At 30.9% G+C, this 17279-nt stretch overlaps 1 protein-coding gene and 1 non-coding gene across 3 annotated transcripts in view; one reads left to right on the plus strand and one right to left on the minus strand.

Annotated features, from left to right (window-relative positions):
- LOC114334774 (microfibril-associated glycoprotein 4) overlaps positions 1-17279 on the minus strand; it is a 53764-nt gene that overhangs the window by 10449 nt on the left and 26036 nt on the right. Inside the window, exon 5 of one of the 2 annotated variants that reach the window (XM_050657185.1) lies at positions 8857-9090. The exons of the other annotated variant lie outside the window; for it this stretch is intronic. Within the exon in view, the coding sequence (XP_050513142.1) occupies positions 8857-9090 (234 nt within the window). The remainder of the gene's footprint in view (positions 1-8856; positions 9091-17279) is intronic. 2 annotated transcript variants of the gene reach the window in all.
- On the plus strand, positions 4006-4206 carry LOC126889173 (U2 spliceosomal RNA). Its single transcript, XR_007699942.1, has one exon. It is a non-coding gene; the product is annotated as a U2 spliceosomal RNA (small nuclear RNA).

A 17279-nucleotide genomic window follows, 5' to 3' on the forward strand; every position in this document is an offset into this window, starting at 1 on the left:
AACATTCATTTTTATTATTTATATAGAAGAGGTAATATTTAGATGGCTATTAAAAAATAACGGTTGGTGATAGAAAAGTGAAAATTTAGGATTGTATGTACCTTTTGATTCTACATCATATAAAATTAACAAAGAACAGTTTGTTCAAAAAAATAAAAAATAATTATGGGGGGGGGCAAGCCCCCGTTTTTACTTAGACTGGTCGTACCAACTCAGAAACCATCCCGGGTTCATGTACAACAACTTCGATTAAGGTCATCATACGATAAAATGCATAGTTTGCGAGTCTATAAGGAACATACATACATACATACATACAAACATTCATTTTTATTTATATAGATGACAGACAAATAATAAAATAAACAAACAAACAAACAGCCATTTTTTGACGTTGAACAGAATAAGTTATGTGACAAATTTTAAGATTTGGCAGTGACAGTGACAGAATGTAAATAATAATTATTTATCCTTCAAAATATACTGCTCAATTTTCTACAAAATACTCTTTAAGAGTCGTATCAGTTTTTTTTGGAACCAGCTGTACGGATAAAAATATTTGATAATAAGTCCAACTTAGTTGTCTGTTGTTAGTCTGGGCAAATTTTAGGAGAACAGGATTGTATATATTAATGATATAGGTATGCAAAGTCCGCAGATAGTGTGCTATTTTTTTATAAACAAAATGGCGCCCCCAGATAGTGTTTTTTTTAATTATTACTCTATAACTCCGAAGATTTAAACTTTACACCAAAAATAATCCAATTAAAAATTGGATCACCGTAATTGAATTCTGCATAGAGACGAGTTTTTCCCGTTTTGATTTGAAGAAAATTTTTGTAGGAAAATGCGGGTTTTCGTAACAAAATCTTTTATTTTCATCTATAATTTTAGGTGAGCAATTATTTATCAATAATTAAATAACTTGCACATAAAAGCGTTTTTAGTATATATTATATTTCCAGAATTCGATGGAAATTGAATGGGTAGTTTAGCAATAATTAAATTGTATATTAACAAAAAACTAAATGGTTATTCATTTTTGATGTTAATTAACAATTTACAATCTCAGTAATATTCATAATAGTTATGATACATCATATAACTATGATTTTCGGATAAAAGGGCATTATGCTTATCTAACGTACTTTACAGGATTCAAATTGGACTATCTAAGTGGCCTCAGGAATGTTTTAAAATTATAATTTTTTTGCTTTATAAACAAATAGAATATCTCGGCACCTATGGGATCAAATTAAATTATGAAAACGGTATTGAAAATAACTCGCCACGACGCTTTTTCTAAAAGAAAAACGTTTAATTGTGATAAGTGGTTCCTGAGATACAACAGGTCAAAGTTGACCGGGATATGCGATGAATTTATAAACAATATAATGGCAATTTTTGAACCATCACCTTTTTATTTTGATTTTCTTTCTTCACACAAATTTTTATATCTTTAAGAGACTCATGACTCATGACATATACCTATCATAATAATAAAAACCATCGGTATGTAAGAGTGAAAACTGCCAAAAATACCTAAATTCCAATAAAAAATTAGGTTTAAGGAAATATAATTTCAAAGTTAAAAATCGGTATACGTTAAAAATGCTTCTCAGCTTCCCATGGAGAAATTTTCTATTTTGCGTATTTTCCCCATTATATAGACGTCAAAGTCGATAAAACAAAGGTTTTTTATAAGTTATATTATAATTTGAGTTCTTTAGCACCTTCAAAAATAAGATAAACACTTTTGTGGGGGTTTGAACGTGTATATCTAATTTTTTAATATTCTAAAAGACCCAATTATACAGGGTGTCCCGAAAAGATTGGTCATAAATTATACCACATATTCGGCGGTCAACAATAGTTCGATTGAACCTAACTTACCTTAGTACAAATGTGTTCATAAAAAAGTTACAGCTCTTTGAATTTACAAAATGAAAATTGATTTTTTCCAATATATCGAAAACCGTTAGAGATTTTTTATTGAAAATGGACATGTGTCATTCTTATGGCAGGAAAATTTTAAAACAAAATTATAGTGAAATTTATCAACCCCATAAAGCTTTTATGGGGGTTTTGTTCTTTTAACCCCCCCCCCAAATTTTTTTATACGTTCCAATTAATTCATTATTGTGGTACCATTAGTTAAACACAACATTTCTAAAACTTTTTTGTCTCTTATTATTTTTTCGATGAGCCATTTTTTATCGAGATGCGGCTTCTTTTTTAATATATTTACATAAATATTTTGTGGGGGATTTGTTCCTTTAAACCCCCGAATATTTGTCTACGTTCCAATTAAATTATCATTGTGATCCCATTAGTTAACCACAGTGTTTTAAAACTTTTTTGCCTCTTAGTCTTTTTTTGATGTCATCTTTTATCGAGATGTGGCTTCCTTTTCAAAATATACCTAAAAATGTAAGTTATAAATAAAGTTTCAGATTATTAACAAGTCTCTACAGGATGTTACTAAATAAGTATGAAAATTTTAAGGGCTAATTCTACATGAAAAATTAATACCAGTTTGCTCTATAAACATATGTCCGCAAATGCTTAGTTTCGGAGATACGCGGTGTTGAAATTTTTATTTCAAACTGCCAATTTATTTATTGCTCTAAGACCAGTTGAGCTATAAAAATGAAATTTGGTGAGTTTTAGGAGGTAGTTATTACAAATTTTTTGACAGACAATTTAGAATTTTGTATTCATCATTGGCGCGCCTACGGGCAATGGTATGAATTTTTTTAAAGAAAAAAAATAGTACACCACTGAGATATTTCGAATTTAAAATTATTTTTAAATTTCACGTCTAATTTATGATAAAAAGCTTTTCTTGCCTTTTTTTCATATGATGCATCGTTTTGATGCAGAAAAATAAAACATCTTGCCGCGTATTTTTCATTTCTTAATACATCATCAAGAACTATCCAATATAATAATACTAAACTAGAACAATAACAGAAAGTATTACTAATAAGATTTCAACTATGTGCAAAGCTGCAAGAAATGGTCTGAATTTTTTGAAGAGAAAAATAGTACGCCACTGAGATATGTCAAACTAAAAATCATTTTTGAATTCCTCATTCAATTTACGACAAAAAATTTTTCTTTCCTTTTTTTCATACGAGGCGCCGTTTTTATACAAAAAAATAAAACATCTTAACGCTTACCAAGTATTTGAGGTAGTTTCCATATGCATAGAAACTTAGTTCAAATAATTTGTAAACGTTAAGATGTTTATTTTTTTTTGCATAAAAACGGCGCCGCATATGAAAAAAAGGCAAGAAAGATTTTTTGTCTTCAATTGAACGAGGAATTCAAAAATGATTTTTAGTTTGACATATCTCAGTGGCGTACTATTTTTTTCTTCAAAAAATTCAGACCATTACCCGTACGCGCGCCAATGATGAATATAAAATTCTTCTGTTACCTGTAAAGGAGATCATTATAAACATTTCTTGCAGCTTTGCACTTAGTTGAAATGGTATTAGTAATATTTTCTGTTATTGTTCTAGTTTAGTATTAATATATTGGATAGTTCTTGATGATGTATTAAGAAATGAAAATATGCGCAAGATGTTTGATTTTTCTGCATAAAAAAGGTGCATCATATGAAAAAAAGGCAAGAAAGGTTTTTTATCATAAATTAGACGTGAAATTTAAAAATAATTTCTAATTCGAAATATCTCAGTGGCGTACTATCTTTTTCTTTAAAATAATTCAGGCCATTGCCCGTAGGCGCGCCAATGATGAACACAAAATTTTTAATTGTATGTCATAAAATTCGTAATAACTATGTCCTAAACCACACCAAATTTCATTTTCCTAGCTCAACTGGTCTTAGAGCAATAAATAAATTGGCAGTTTGAAATAAAAATTTCAACATCCCGTATCTTCGAAACTAAGCATTTGCGGACATATGTTTGTAGAGCAAACTGGCATTAATTTTTCATGTAGAATTAGCCCATAAAATGTTTTATACTTATTTACTACATCGCTTCTCGGCCTCTGGCTAAGATCAAAGTGTAGTATCTGTTCTTATCAGCTTATTTACTAACACCCGGTATAATCGTACTTAACCATATACAAATATGTGGTGGATTCGACAAATATTCAAAATATCTCGATAAACACTGGCTTATCGAAAAAGTACTAACAGGCAGACAAGTTTTAAAAATACTGTGTTTAACTAATGGTGCCACAATAATAATTTAATTGGAACGTTCACAAAAGTTTGGGGGGGGGGTTTAAGGGAACAAAACCCCCATAAAATTTGTATGGGGTGCACAAATTTCACTTTCATTTTCTTTAAGATATTGCTGCGATAAAAATGCCACATGTCTATTTTCAATAAAAATTTTTTAAGAGTTTTCGATATATGAAAAAAAAAATGATTTTCATTTTGTAACTTCAAAGGGCTGTAACTTTTTTTGTGTGTACTATTGTATATAGGTAAGTGAGGTTCAATCAACCTATTTTGGACGCCAGAATCTGTGGTATAATTTATGACCAATCTTTTCGGGACACCCTGTATAATATAACCTATAAAAAACTTGCCTTGATCTATTTTGAAGTCTATAAAATGGGGGAAAGACCCCAAAAATAGTTTTTCGGATTTTTGTACGTGGCGCACCTCACGAAAAAATCTTCTAAAAAAAATTAGAAATATTGGTAGGGGAGCCGAAGCGGGGATTTTTGTTATTCGAGTGCGTCAGATTATCAGATGGAGAGAAATCTTGTTCCTGTAAATGTACTTCTACCATATATTGGCTCTTAACACAGGGGAGTTCGTTAACGGGAGTCCGAAAAAAAATCTATCATTAGGGAAACTCGAAATCGTCAGATTAAGATAAGGTAAGTTAAGTACACGAAAAAGAGTGTATATTTTAAAACTCTGACGATTTTAGCGGGGCGTAAGGAGATAAGTAGATAAGTCACAAAATTTCAAAAAAAGCGAATATTTCTCGAAATGAACGTCAGATCGAAAAACTTAAAAATGCGTGTTCAATATTTTTCAAAAATCTATCGAATAATACTAAACACGACCTCCCATAGAGAGAGGTGGGGGGTTAATTTAAAATTTTAAATGCGAATCCCGCGATATTTCGCGAAATGAACATCAGATCAAAAAACTGCAAAATACACGTATTCAATATTTTCCAAAATTCTATCGAATGACACCAAACACGACCCCCCCCCACGGAGGTGAAATGGAGGGTTACTTTAATATCTTACTTAAAGAGGAGCCCCAATTGGACGGCGTTATGCAGAAAGCTACCAACCCTCGATAGTGGCAAACTGAGATATTCAAGTTTAAAGTTTTTATTGATTTAAAAAATCTGTAAGATATGTTGCTACTACTTTGTAACTTTTTTTTGACTGTGGATAAATATTTTGGTATTTTCTACATGTTTAAATATTTTAATTGTAAATTAAAAAGAGAAATGGCAAATTTTTGTGGATTGGTAGGTTTCTGCATTTTGCAAAGTGGGAAATTAATACCAACAATATTAAATAAAAATGAGAGTAAAGTTAGAACAATAATTTTTATTTACAGGAAGTTAAGGATATGAATACTTAACGTATTTTAATAAATTTTAATATTAATCTACTTCATCCACTTCAAAATCTAGATCTTCAACATTGACATTGTAACCCTCAATATCTTCAGTTACATTGGCACCCTGCAAATTTTGATAAAAAGTCAATGCATCAGCAGGAATAAGGTGCATCATTTCCTTTAAATTTTGTAATTTCGCCTCAGCGATAGGCTTCCCGTTAGGCCACAGTGGTATTAAATCGCTAAAGATTTCTTCGTTAGCAGTTCTACCTCGAGAAGATTTTTTGATAGAAATTTTTTGATACGGTTGTGAAAAATCGTGTTGTTGTATCATTAGCCTAAATGGGTCAGACTTTTCTATTTTGATTGACCTAATCTTCAACCAATTAATTTTTTCTTTATCTTCGGTCACTTTGCGATTAGCAAATTTTTTCTCAATGTTTATTACGCCTAAAAAATCTTCGACGTGCATTTGGGTTACTACCAATGGTCTCTCCTTTCTACAAGAACGCATTACCTCGATATAGTCATTTGGGGTATATACTCTTTGCTGTCGTTTAAGAGCCGACTCAATATCACTGAAATCAGTGTCGTTGGGCAAAAAACAATGACCAGAACAGATATTTTACGGTAATGCTTTCTAGGTTTGTGCGTGTCTCATGCAAAATTGATTTAAGCATAAGTATTAACTTAATATTTCGATTTTGCCCACCGCAAGAATCACACCAAAGCGTAAAATGTTTGACTTCTGGAGTTAATTTAGTTGTAACATGTTTTATACGGCAAGAGCCTATTTCTTGGTCGCCCCTTCCAGCCTACCCAAACGTAGCAGTATCCTCTATTTTCTTTAGCACTGTGTATTCCTGCATTATACACCCACAACTGACGCTTATAAAATACGATGCCTGTAGGTATTCTGGGAAGCGGTAGGGTTTTTTCCAAGCCAAACTTAAACACTCTTGATCTGTTTGTTCAGTCACTATCTTGAAATCATCTCTTCTCATTTTCTGTGCCTCCTCTGCAACTTGCAAATGCTTCGTATGTTCCTGCTTGAACTCTTCTTTTTTTCTTCATCCTTTTCATTATCTATTTTCATTTTAAAAGTATTTTTTTAATGGCTTAATTTTCAAATTAAATTTCGTGTAGAATATGTTATTGTATGACATTATGCTTACGGGAATGGTTTCTTCCTGCTTGTACATGTCATACATTTGTTGTAAAGTGATACCAGGTGGTAAATATTTCGCCTCTGTTTGTTCCCGACGGTAGTGTGAAATGTATTTAGGTATTTTATTAATATGACTAACAACTGCTTGAATTCGTTCATCTGCTAATTTGTTTTTGCCTCCCTGTTTTAAACCTCTTTGATCACTAATAGGAGCCCGACCATGAAATTTCTTTAAAGCAGTGTTTAGTCGAAATGCAGTTACCTTTAGAGTACCTATTTATAAACATTTCTCTACACACTTTTGTGTCCTTTATTTTATAAATTCTAGATAATTTCCTTTTTTCAATATTTCTACCATAAGACCTTTTTTTTTCAATTTTGGATACACTAGCAGCAATAAAATTAGTTTGAGCATCATGGCATCATATGAATTTAGCGACCAAGACCTCTCAAATTCATATTTTCGACTTTCAACAGAAACATTTTCTGCACATTTAGATCTACGTTTATAATGGAAATCCCCAATATTTGCAGAAAGCTACCAACCCACTTGGATGCAAGTGGCGCTTTATTAAAATTCTACCAAGTGGGTTGGAAGGTTTCTGTAAATTAAAAGTTTACTACCAAGTGGGTTGGTAGGTTTCTGCAAATTAGAATATCAGATAAATGGAATATGTGGCTTAGCATTTTTATAGTTTTATAGGTTATATATTAATCTAGAGGGGGTAGGTTTTTACAGAATGCAGAACTCGTATTTTGTTGTCCAAATATGCATCCAACCCAATATCTGATATATTGAGGGTTGGTAGCTTTCTGCATAACGCCGTCCAATTTTTGTTCCAGATTTGCATTATTTACGTAAAAATAAGTAACTTTTATTCGAGACATTTTTTCAAATTATGGATAGATAGCACTAAAATCGGAAAAAACGATTGTTTTACACTTAAAAACACTTTATGGAAATTTACCTTAACATTTTTTGGTTTTAGGACCTACTCTTCACAACCCAACAAAATAAAACAAATTAGAGCTGCCACTGTCTACAAAAAAGTTATAAGCTTTTTACAAAAACAAAATAAAATGCATTTTGAGGTTATGTTCACTCAACCTACTGGTCTATAAAAAATAGACATGTTTCGTAAAAGCCTCAACTATCTGTGTGAATTTTTTGAGATAACAGAAATTAAAAAGGTTTTGTTGGTGTGGGTAGGAATAGGGGGTAGTGGGTTGAAATTGAGCTGTATTATTTTTTGCGTGACCCGTCAAAATAGCCCGGTCAAAACAGCCCCGTCAAAAAAGCCCCGTCAAAATAGCCTCAACACAAAATAGCCTCGACAAAATAGCCCGCACACAAAATAGCCCCGACAAAATAGCCCGCACACAAAATAGCCCCGGTCAAAACAGCCCCGGCTAAAATAGCCCCGGCTAAAACAGCCTCTTATAAACAATTACATAATTATTTATACAAGGTGTCCAAAAACTTTTTTTTAATTTAAATTATTTGACAAAAAGGAAGAATGGATTTAATTTATTTAATTTAAAATGCATACTGTTGCCCGAAAACAGAAAAAAATGTTTATATCATAAATTAACATTGATTTTTGCTTAACTTTATTGTTCAAACTTCCAAGAGGCAGGAAAGACAGGACTCGAGTTCTCTGAAAAGACAATTTTTATTTAATGTGGTTAAGATAAACATCTGAATAGAGGATAATTACCATTTCCGAAAAAATGTATTTTTAAGGAATTATTTCATGATGAATTCTGAAGGGAGCTTTTTTTTCGGGGCTATTTTGGTCGGGGCTATTTTGTCGGGGCTATTTTGTCGGGGCTATTTTGTCGGCGGGCTATTATTCCGCGGCGATTTTGTCTGCAGGCTATTTTGTCGGAGCTATTTTGTGTGCGGGATATTATGTCGGGGCTATTTTGTCGGAGCTTTTTTGACGGGGCTATTTTGACGGGGTACCTATTTTTTGATCACATGGAATGTAAGAAAATAAAAAAAAATATATATTCTGGTAGTTAGGGTATTTTGACTACCTTAACGAGGGTGCCCTGTTAAGTGAAAAAAAATTGTTGTAATATAAATCTGTTTTTTGAACATAAAGCTCCTTACCATATTTTTGCGCACAACTGTATTCACTTCTTTTATCTAGATCCACATCTAGTGTTGAAAATTTACTCCCAACATGAGATGTTAAAGAGTCTCCTGCATCCCCGGAATATCCCCTCAGTTCTTTTAGTATATATCCATCTTTTTCTGGGCCTATTACAAATGATGTGTATTGTGCATATCCATTGCTATTATTCGTGTTTGTCAATTCTACCAAAAGTTCACTTCTTTCAGATGCTAAAACAATATATTTGCCAAAAAATAATAAATAAGTAATGCCCGATCAAAGTAATATATACAGGGTGTTTCAAAAAAAAGGCAACACCGTTCTCTAGAATTGATAACAAACTGAAAAATAATTGGGGTTCGCTTAGTAAACAATTTTTTAACGTAATCCGTTTTAAAGATAAAGTGCGTTGAAGAAGAAATATTTTGAATATTTATTTTAATTGGATTTAGTCCAGAAAGCCACTGCGCATCCGCTAGGAAAAATATTCTGATTCAGATTTTTTTGCACAATCTTACTCAAAAAGGACTCCTTTTAACAAATTTTGGTGGTAAAAAATTTTTTTAAACGTTTTTTTTGTTTTTTTCCTAAAATTATTTTTTTTTTGCATGGAAAAAAGTTTTTTTTAGGTTTTTTGGATCATTACAAACAGAAAAGGTCTTTAGTAGTGACTTTTCTCTAAAAATGATAGTTTTTGACATATAAGCCATTAAAAATTGAAAAATTGCAAAATCGGCCATTTTTAACCCTCAAAAATTATGTGAAAAACGGAAAATTTGAACGTTGCCAAGGTAGGTAGATATTCTTTAAACATCGATTGATGAAATCCCGAAGAGTTTTTTGCAATACAATATTCAAAACTCCTTTGTTTTTTAATTGCTAATCAAGCGTGCGCGACACTATTTTCCACCGTTGCATGTGTATACAGTATGGTGCAAATGAAAGGAATAAATTCGTTGTTTCGTAAACCGACGACTTTAAGGAAAAATCCCGAGACATGTCGATTTTTATTTTTAAGTTATGATATTGTGGCATATATGGTATACTAGTGACGTCATCGATCTGGACGTGATGACGTAATCGATGATTTTTTTAAATGAGAATAGGCGTCCTGTGCTAGCTCATTTGAAAGGTTCTTCAATTCTCCATTCAGTAATATAAACATTTACATATTTATTTATACAGGGTGTCCAAAAATTTTTTTGTACATTAAATTATTTGACAAAAAAAGAAGAATGTATGTAATTTATTTAATTCAAAATACATTTTACTGCTTTTAAAAATCAGAAAACAAAGTTAATTTCACAAATAAACATTACTTTTCGCTTAAATTAAATGTTCAAACTTCCAAGAGGCAGATGGCTGGCGGGAGCTGGCTTGAACACTGAATTTAATCGAAAAGCAATGTTTACTTGTGAAATAAACATTTTTTAGTTTTCGAGTAACAGTAAAATGTATTTTGAATTAAATAAATTACATACATTCTTCTTTTTTTTCAAATATTTCAATTAAAAACTTTTTTTGGACACCCTGTATAAATAATTATGTAAATGTTTATATTACTGAATAGAGAATTGAAAAACCTTTCAAATGAGCTAGCACACGACCCCTATTCTCATTTAAAAAAATCATCGATTACGTCATCACGTCCAGAAGGATGACGTCACTAGTATACCATATATGCCACAATATCATAACTTAAAAATAAAAATCGACCTGTTTCCGGATTTTTCCTTGAAGTCGCCGGTTTACGAAAAAACGAATTTACTCCTTTCATTTGCACCATACTGTATAGACATGCAACGGTGGAAAATAGTTTCGCGCACATTTGAATAGCAATTAAAAAACAAAGGAGTTTTGAATATGGTATTGCAAAAAGCTCTTCGGGATTTTATCAACGATGTTTAAAGAATAACTACCTACCTTGGCAACATTAAAATTTTCAGTTTTTCACATAGTTTTTGAGGGTTAAATATGGCCGATTTCGCAATTTTTCAATTTTTATTCGCTTATATGTCAAAAACTATCATTTTTAGAGAAAAGTCAGTATAGACCTTTTCTGTTTGGAATGATCCAAAAAACCTAAAAAAAAACTTTTTTCCATGCAAAAAAAATAATTTTGGGAAAAAAACAAAAAAAAAACGTTTAAAAAATTTTTGACCACCTTTTGATCCTGGCAACATGCAAATTTGTTAAAAGGAGTCCTTTTTGAGTAAGATTGTGCAAAAAATCCGAATCAGAATATTTTTCCTAGCGGATGCGCAGTGGCTTTCTTGACTAATTGAGGCGCTCAGAACAACAGTGGCCTAACCCACAGATTAAGTATTTTTAAATTAATATAATATCAATAAAAGCAGCAACAATAAATCTTCAGATTAACAAGGGTTGACACAACCTATCTCTATATTTTGCTAAATATCGCTACATAATTTGTAGCACCATCTCATAAGCACAATGCAAATACTGATACAAAGATTGCATTTGTTTCAAAACTTCGTTTTTGGGGTTAGGTCACTGTTGCTTTGAGCGCCTCAATGTTATTTTATATTCTCAGTCTTGATTTTTTGTTCGTGTGATTTTTTTTATTTTATAACTTTATCATAACTTTATAAGAGTTATAACATTACTTCATAATTTTCAAATCAAATTACACACACCGGCAAAATTAACGGAACACCTCAACAGGACATGTTAGATGTCTCGAATTTGCTAAGCCAGTTGTCCGATTTGAGTGCTTTTGCAGTATGTTATAGCCCTATTATTTATGAATATCGGTGTAATAATATTGTTGCTCGACAGGTAAATGTCATTTTATACCGGGTGTAACAATCATACTATGTTTTTTCCTTAGTTGGGAACATCCTGTGGAATATTCTAGTATATTATTTGAAATATTCAAATTAAAACTAAATAATTGTAGCCTTAGGCTATCTTAACACTTTATTTTTTGATTCATTTGCTTATGTTGAGGTATGCAAAAAAACCGGTTGAGATATGTAAATGAAATTTGATAGGTTTTAAGAGATAGTTATTGCGCATTTTGTCATACAATTAAGAATTTTATACTCACCATTGGCATGCATACGGGAGTATATAAAATGTTTATACCCGTAAACACGCCAATGGTGAATATAAAATTCTTAAGTGTTTGTAAAAAAATGCGCAATAACTACCCCTTAAAACCAACCAAATTTCGTTTGCATATCTCAACCGTATCTATGAAACTCTGAAGCATTTGCGGACATAATGTTTATCAAACAATAAATGGTCATTATAGTAAAATAAAATTACACTACATGTAAATCAAAATGTAAATTCGTACAAGTTGAAACAAATTTTATATCAAATTTTAGGTGGGTACAAAAGATATTTTCAAGAAAGTATCCAAATCATACAAGGGGATCATTGTTTAAATAATTAAAAAGAGGTTATTTTTGCAAAAAAATTACTTTTTTAACTGCTGAGGTCATTCAATTATTAATGAAGGTCTGTAGGATTGTTTTCTACGAAGGTTAAGGGTAAATCTTTCACATAAGACTTACTAAATTAAATTTGATCCCCTATTTATTTAAATAATTATACATAAAACTTTAAAAACAAATTTGCAAAAAAATTATTTTTAGCGTTTTAAATAAGCTCTATAAAAGTATCTTATTTTACAGGAGAAGTTGCGCAATGTTATTAGTATTAACAAAAAAAAAAAAAAATTGGTCCAAAATTATTTAATATTTTTTGAGAAATTGAATTTGTTTATTAAATGTTACTCTATTTTCAATTGCAAAAATGCGGCTGTTGCCAAAGAAATATTCACCTGTATTAAATTTTATTACTTCTATTTTTATGTATGTTTTCGAAAAATGTATTGATAACTTCAGATTTAAATTAAACTTCTCCCTAAAATGGCATTTGAAAATTATTCAAATTTGTTTAAAATTTGTTTTTTTTTTAATAACGTCGCGGGGATTAAATATTTTAAAATGCCGTTTAGATAATTGGGTTTCTGGGAATTTTTCACTAATTAACAAATTTTTTTGTCTTTTTTTCCTCTTCTTTTTTTTTTCTTGGAGTTATATTACTACGGGCCCTTTTAGGGTTAAGTTTCATTAAGAATGTCGAATCTCTAAGTTGTAGATTCTAGACCTAAAAATATTAAGATTGGTATAAAATCACTTAAATAATATGTGGCTATTTACTGAGTTACAGGGTGTTTTATTTAAAAATTTAAAAATTATTTTTACCAAGTATGTACTTTCAAACTATTTGACGTATCCTTATCATACTTGGCAGAAAGTATGGGTACTATACAGTCTACTAAATTGTGGTAAATAAAAGTTTCTATCTACTACCAGAGGCGTACGACGGGGGATAATTAATGGTTGATCCTTCCCAAATTCTACGCCACTGAGGGAATTACTGTTTTAGAGAAATTTTTCGATTCTCCAATACTTTCTATGTAAATAATATACTTTACTGGTAACGATTAAGTCATTAGTTTTCGAGATATTGGACGTTAAAAATGAAACGGCACAGTTATTTTGATTCATCCATTCATTCATTTTAAACTTCCAATATCTCTCAAACTGATGACTTTATCGATACCAATAAAGTTATTACATACAAAGTATTGGAGAATCGAAAAATTTCGCTAAAATAGTAATTCACTCAGTGGCGTAGAATTTGCGAAGGGTCAATCACTCACTATCCTATGTAGTACGCCTCTGGCACTAGCTAGAAACGTTTATTAATCACAATTTAGTAGGGTGTATAATAGCCACACTTTCTGCCAAGTGTGATAAGGATACGTCAAATAGTTTTAAAGTATTTGGTAACAATAATTTTTAAATAAAACACCCTGTAACTCAGTAAGTAGCCACATTTTATTTAACAAATTTTAGATAAATCTTAATATTTTTAGGTCTAGAATCTACAACTCAGAGATTCGACATTCTTAATAAAATTTAACCCTAAAAGAGCCAGTAGTAATTTAACTCCAAGAAAAAAAAAAAAGAAAAAAAACGACAAAAAAATTTTTGATAATTAGTAAAAAATTCCCAGGAACCCAATTATCGAAACGGCATTTCAAAATACATAATCCCTGCGACGTTATTAAAAAACAAACTATAAACAAATTTGAATAATTTTCAAATGCCATTTTAGGGGGGAGTTTAATTGAAATTTGAATTTATCAATACATTTATCGAAAATATACATAAAAATAAAAATAATGAGATCTTAAAAAGGTGAATATTTCTTTGACAACAACCGCGTTTTTGCAATTGAAAATATAGTAACATTTAATAAACAAATTCAATATCTCAAAAAATATTAAATATTTTTTGACTAATTTTTTTTTTTGCTTAATACTGGTAATAAAGCGCAACTTAATCTGTAAAATAAGATATTTTATAGTGCGTATTACGCTATAAAACGCTAAAAATAATTTTTTGCAAATTTGTTTTTAAAGTTTTATATACAAATATTGAAATAAATAGGGGGTTAAATTTAATTTAGTAAGTCTTATTTGAAATATTTACCTTTCAACTTTGCAGAAAAAATCCCATAGATCTTCGTTAATAGGCGAATTACCTCAGCAGTTAACCCGGGAGCATATTTACAGATGCTTGCGTGTGTAGACACCAGGGTGTTGAAATCAGTTAGGGTTTGGAGAAACGGTACATTTACAGATGCTAGCGCGTGATGACACCACGGTGTTGAAACCAGTTAGGGTTTGGAAAAACAGTACGTTCACAGACGCTAGCGTGTGTTGACACTAGGGTGTTGAAATCAGTTAGGGTTTGTAAAAACAGTACATTTACAAATACTAACAGATTTGGACACCAGAGTGTTGAAACCAGCTAGCTTTTTTAGTGGTTATACATGCATAGATGCTAACGGCTATTGACTTTGATTTTATATACCTACGTTGTGGAAAAATATTTAAGTGATTTAGGTATTAATAAATAATTAAACGTTGTTGGGATATAAACAATAATATATTAACACAAAAAACATATTAACATAAAAAATAATGTTGTTCTGAAGCTATGTGCTTGTGGCATTTTTATAATTAACTATTTAGATGGGAAATAAGCCACAATTAAATTAAAAAATATATACAGGGTGTCCAGAAACTCTACCAACAAACGAAGACAGGAGATTCCTCAGGTAAATTTAAGATAATTTAACCCAATTCACTTAGTCCGAAAATGCTTGTTAAGAGAGCTAGAGCTCTTTGAAGATGGCGTCTTGTAATTAGTTTTTCTTAAATACCTCCAGAACGCTTCTATTTAGAAAAACAAAAATTGGTACGCGTATTTATCTTCAAGATATAAATCTAATCCATACATTCCAAATTTCTAGTACCGATCATAGGCGTCCGTTTTGGGTAGGGCAACGGTTATTTTATCGCATAACTTTTTTATCTTTAACTTTTATGCATTTCTGACAGCGGATTATTAAATTGTGAAGTATTATAGTACTAAAAGGTACTCTTGTTTTAAATCGGTAGGACACACCGTTTTCTAGAAAAATCGATTTGAAAATTTTTCACTTCCTGAATTACAAAAAAGAATTTAAAAAAAAACTGTTTAGAAAGACGAAAACTGGTACATTTATTTATATTCCAGAGATAAATCGATTTCATTAATTGCGAATTTCTAGTACTGGTCATAGGCGTCCGTTTTGGGTTGGTCAACAGTTATTTTATAGCATAATGTTTTTGTCTTGAATTTTCGAGCATTTTTGACACTAGCTTATTAAATTATGAGGTATTCGAGTACTAAAAGTTACTCTTATTTTATGTTGGTAAAATACTTCGTTTTTTGTTGAAAAGTTCTTTCAATTTTTTTTCAAATTCCAAAAACGAAAAACTTTCAAATCGATTTTTCTAGAAAACGGTGCATCCTACCGACTTCAAGCAAGAGTACCTTTTAGTACTAGAATACCTCACAATTTAATAATCCGGTGTCAAAAATGCATAAAAGTTAATGACAAAAAAGTTATACGATAAAATACCCGTTGCTCTACCCAAAACGGACGCCTATGACCGGTACTAGAAATTTGCAATCGATGGAATCGATTCATCTCTGAAAAGTAAATATGCATACCAATTTTCGTTTTTATAAATAGAAGCCTTCTGGAGGTATTTAAGAAAAACTAATTTCATGACGCCATATTCAAAGAGCTCTAGCTCCCTACAGAAGCATTTTCGAACTAGGTGAATTGGGTTAAATTGTCTTAAAATTATCTGAGGAGTCTCCTGTCTTCGTTTGTCGGTAGAGTTTCTGGACACCCTGTATATACTAGTTTAATACTACTAAATTAAACAAAAATGTTGTTGTTTAGTAAAAAATACTTTAAAATGTATAATATATGTATGAATTGCCAATGTAAATGAGGCAGATTAAAAAAAATTATTAGTAGAATTTTTTATTAAACAACAACATTTTTGTTTAATATACAGGGTGTTTGGTAAAGACTGGGCCATAGCTTAACCTCAGGTTCCTGAGGTTAAAATAGGCCGATTTAAGTACAAAGTTTATCATAACCGAGATACAGGGTGTCAAAGTTAAACTTTTTTTTTATTTATTATTGAATATTTCCTGACATATATGAGATAACAACATGAAATTTGGTATGTGGGGTTTTTTTGGGTCGAGAAAACTAAATTCCCTACCAAAAATTATATATTGCCCAGAGGGCGCCACATACGCCTTTCAGCACTTATTTATTACGTTAATTTTTTTTTATCCCTCACTCTGTATAATTTTGACATTAAAATTTTTATTCTCATATTAGTTTTACTTAAAAAAGCTATACTTCTTTCATCTCTCTAAACTCAACCGTTTTCGAGATAAACGCATTTTAAATCTGCGATACACCATCATTTTTAGCATAATATCATTGTAGTTACACCCGAAAAATAACTTAAAACCATAATAATTGTGCCAGTTCTCAAATTTATGGCATTGCATCGCAAATTCCATTTGAAGAAATTTGCGATACATTTTTGGATAATTTTATGGTTTTAAGTTATTTTTCTGATGTAACTACAATGATATTATGCTAAAAATTATGTTGCACCGCAGATTTAAAATGATTTATCTCGTAAACGGTTGAGTTTAGGGAGATGAAAGAGGTATGTATACCTTTTTTAAGTAAAACTAATAGGGGAATACCAATTTTAATGTCAAAATTATACGGAGTGACGGATAAAAAAAATTGAACGTATTAAATGAGTGCTGAAAGGCGTATGTGGCGCCCTCTGGGCAACACATAACTTTGGGTAGGGAATTTAGTTTTCTCGTCCCGAAAAACCCTCACATACCAAATTTCGTGTTGATATCTCATGCCTGTCAGGAAATATTCAATAATAAATAAAAAAAGTTTAACTTTGACACCCTGTGTCTCGGTTATTATA

Source organism: Diabrotica virgifera, chromosome 7, assembly GCF_917563875.1.
Source record: "Diabrotica virgifera virgifera chromosome 7, PGI_DIABVI_V3a".
NCBI lineage: Eukaryota > Metazoa > Arthropoda > Insecta > Coleoptera > Chrysomelidae > Diabrotica > Diabrotica virgifera.